Source organism: Podarcis melisellensis (genome assembly GCF_964234715.1).
Source record: "Podarcis melisellensis genome assembly, chromosome: 10".
NCBI lineage: Eukaryota > Metazoa > Chordata > Lepidosauria > Squamata > Lacertidae > Podarcis > Podarcis melisellensis.
The window spans coordinates 23,806,022-23,808,521 of record NC_138542.1 but is presented as its reverse complement, the minus strand read 5'-3'; the positions used below and the strand labels follow the sequence as shown (position 1 = coordinate 23,808,521).

Genomic DNA, 2,500 nt, shown 5'->3' with positions numbered 1-2,500 from the left:
CCGGTGCAGATTGCCCCCCACTCACTATGAAGTACAAATTGAGCACTCAGTGGAAAACCATGTGACAATTGTGTCATAGTTGGCCCAGAACATTTTGCTGCTCCAGACAAAAAAAAAGGCAAAAAAAATGCTGCCTTCTTTGTCATGTCCTCTTCTGCACCTGGCTAACTCCTTGGTAGCAGTGGGCATGCACAGAAGAGGTGGCTGGACCTGGAGGCAGCTGCAGCAGGTGGTGGCAAAGGAGGCCAGATCGACCTGAGGCAACATCTTCACCTTGCCTCACGAGCATGAATTGTGTGTTGCTTCCTTGTTTACCCCTGCCTCTACTTTCCTTTCATTCCTCCGCTGCAAACTATTTTGGGCACATTTCTTGCTGCTCTAAAGGTTGTGGAGCAGCTGACAGATGCTCATCCCAGGCAAAACTAACTACACACCTGTGATCTGGCCCTTGGCCAGCTCTGCTGCACTCGGGGAACACTCAGCAGCAGTGTAGCATCAAATGTACTTCTAATAATTGCTGGTCAATATCACGAGAGCTCAGAGAGCAGGAAACAGGGAAGCAAACATCTAGGCTTGTGGGGCACTGATGGTTGTACAAAACATGCTTAGAAAGGAATGGTCAAGAATGGCTGTGGACAAGCAGAGTTAGGAACTCGGCACACAAATGAGTAACCGTGGTGATGTGAGGCGAGCAGAGGCAGTAGGGTGCTCCAGTGACAGTGCTGTGCTCATTGGGGAGGGGTGAGACCAGGGCTGCTATGACTTGGCAGTGGCTCCACAAGGGTGTAGGCACCTGTAGGACTGTCACTGCCTGAAGCTCCCATGAACTTGCTGCTGCCATCCCGCTGCATCCTCGTCCCCACGAGCACAGTGCTGCTGCCAGGAGGGTACCACTGCCTTCAACACCACTCTCATGAGCCACTACTGGTGACAGTGCAAGACTTCAGGAAGCAGGGACACATTCACCAAGGTTTGATCTGACAGTGGGGCCGAAGTCATAGGATCATAGAGTTGGAAGGGACCCTGAGGATCATCCAGTCCAACCCCCTGCAATGCAGGAATATGCAGCTGTCCCATATGGGGATTGAACCTGCAACCTTGGTGTTATCAGCACCATGCTGTAACCAACTAAGTTATCCAGTACCAGTCCACCTCATACGCCTTATACAAAGACTTCCCCACCCCTAAACCATGTTCCCATAACTTACAGGTGGTGAACCTGTGGGCCACAAGTGGATCTTGACTTAATTTCATGCATTCCCCAACACCTCCTGCAGCTGTCCCCATTTATTTCTTCAAATTCCACTAAATAATCATCAGAGTACATGTACTGCGATAAATGGATTAGGTTAGTTGAGACTAATTTTAGTCCATTACTTTCAATGGTTCTACTCTGAATGTGATTTAGTTTGATGCAGCTCTAAATCACTTCCAACTCTGTGTTCCTTGTTAGAATCCTGTTTCAGATTCATGCCATTTCTCTAAAAAAGACATTTACAGTGGTACCTTGGGTTAAGTATTTAATTCGTTCTGGAGGTCCGTTCTTAACCTGAAACTGTTCTTAACCTGAAGCACCACTTTAGCTAATGGGGCCTCCTGCTGCTGCCACGCTGCCGGAGCACGATTTCTGTTCTCATCCTGAAGCAAAGTTCTGGGTTAGCAGAGTCTGTAACTTGAAGCATATGTAACCTGAATTGTATGTACCCTGAGGTACCACAGTATATGTATTGACCAAAAGATCACTTGCAGCAGAATTTTACCTGTTTGTTTTTATACCTTGAGAAATTGCCTGGGTTCTTTATCCATTTATTGTTGTAGTAAGATGTTGAGAACCCTAACACGTGGTTATCTATTTTTAAATGTGCCATTTATATTGGTCACCTTAGAAATATATAGCAGCAGTTTACAAGACATGTGAATTATAAACTTTTGAGCCTGATAAAATCTGATGTGTCTAGGCCAGTTTGCCTAGACTAGACATAGAAATCTAATTCCTCAAGCATCCCTACATCTGCGTACCCCACACATTTTTCTGTTGAAGGTGTAGGACAGCTGCTGCGTTCTCAAATTATAGCAAGCAAATAGGCCAACTTCAGCACAAAAAGTTTTTAAAATGCTATCGCCAAGTATTGCAGATGTGAACTTCAATATATTTGCAATTTTTGTCTCCTTAGGTGCCTGTGTCAGTGGCCATGATGACTCCCCAGGTGATCACCCCTCAGCAAATGCAGCAAATTCTCCAGCAACAAGTTTTGTCTCCACAGCAACTTCAAGCACTTCTCCAGCAGCAGCAAGCAGTTATGTTACAGCAGGTAATGTTGGGTGATCGTTGGAACAGTTAGCATAGCTCAGGCACATTCACAAGCATGAAGAATGTTATATGTGGCTTATGCACTCAACAATACTTTTTCTTTTTTTTCTTTTTTGGTGCTTGTATGCCCATGGCATAAATAAATGTGCAACACTCTCATCCCTCAAAACTGCAGTAGGAGAAAGTTAG

General features: G+C 45.4%; 1 protein-coding gene across 8 annotated transcripts in view; it reads left to right on the top strand.

Annotated features, from left to right (window-relative positions):
- FOXP2 (forkhead box P2) overlaps positions 1-2,500 on the top strand; it is a 352,653-nt gene that overhangs the window by 284,127 nt on the left and 66,026 nt on the right. For all 8 annotated transcript variants that reach the window (XR_014172562.1, XM_081928970.1, XM_081928969.1 and 5 more), the window contains one exon: positions 2,175-2,312. Coding sequence is in view for 7 of the 8 variants with exons in the window: in XM_081928970.1 (XP_081785096.1) it covers positions 2,175-2,312 (138 nt within the window). In the remaining variant the exon portion in view is untranslated. The remainder of the gene's footprint in view (positions 1-2,174; positions 2,313-2,500) is intronic.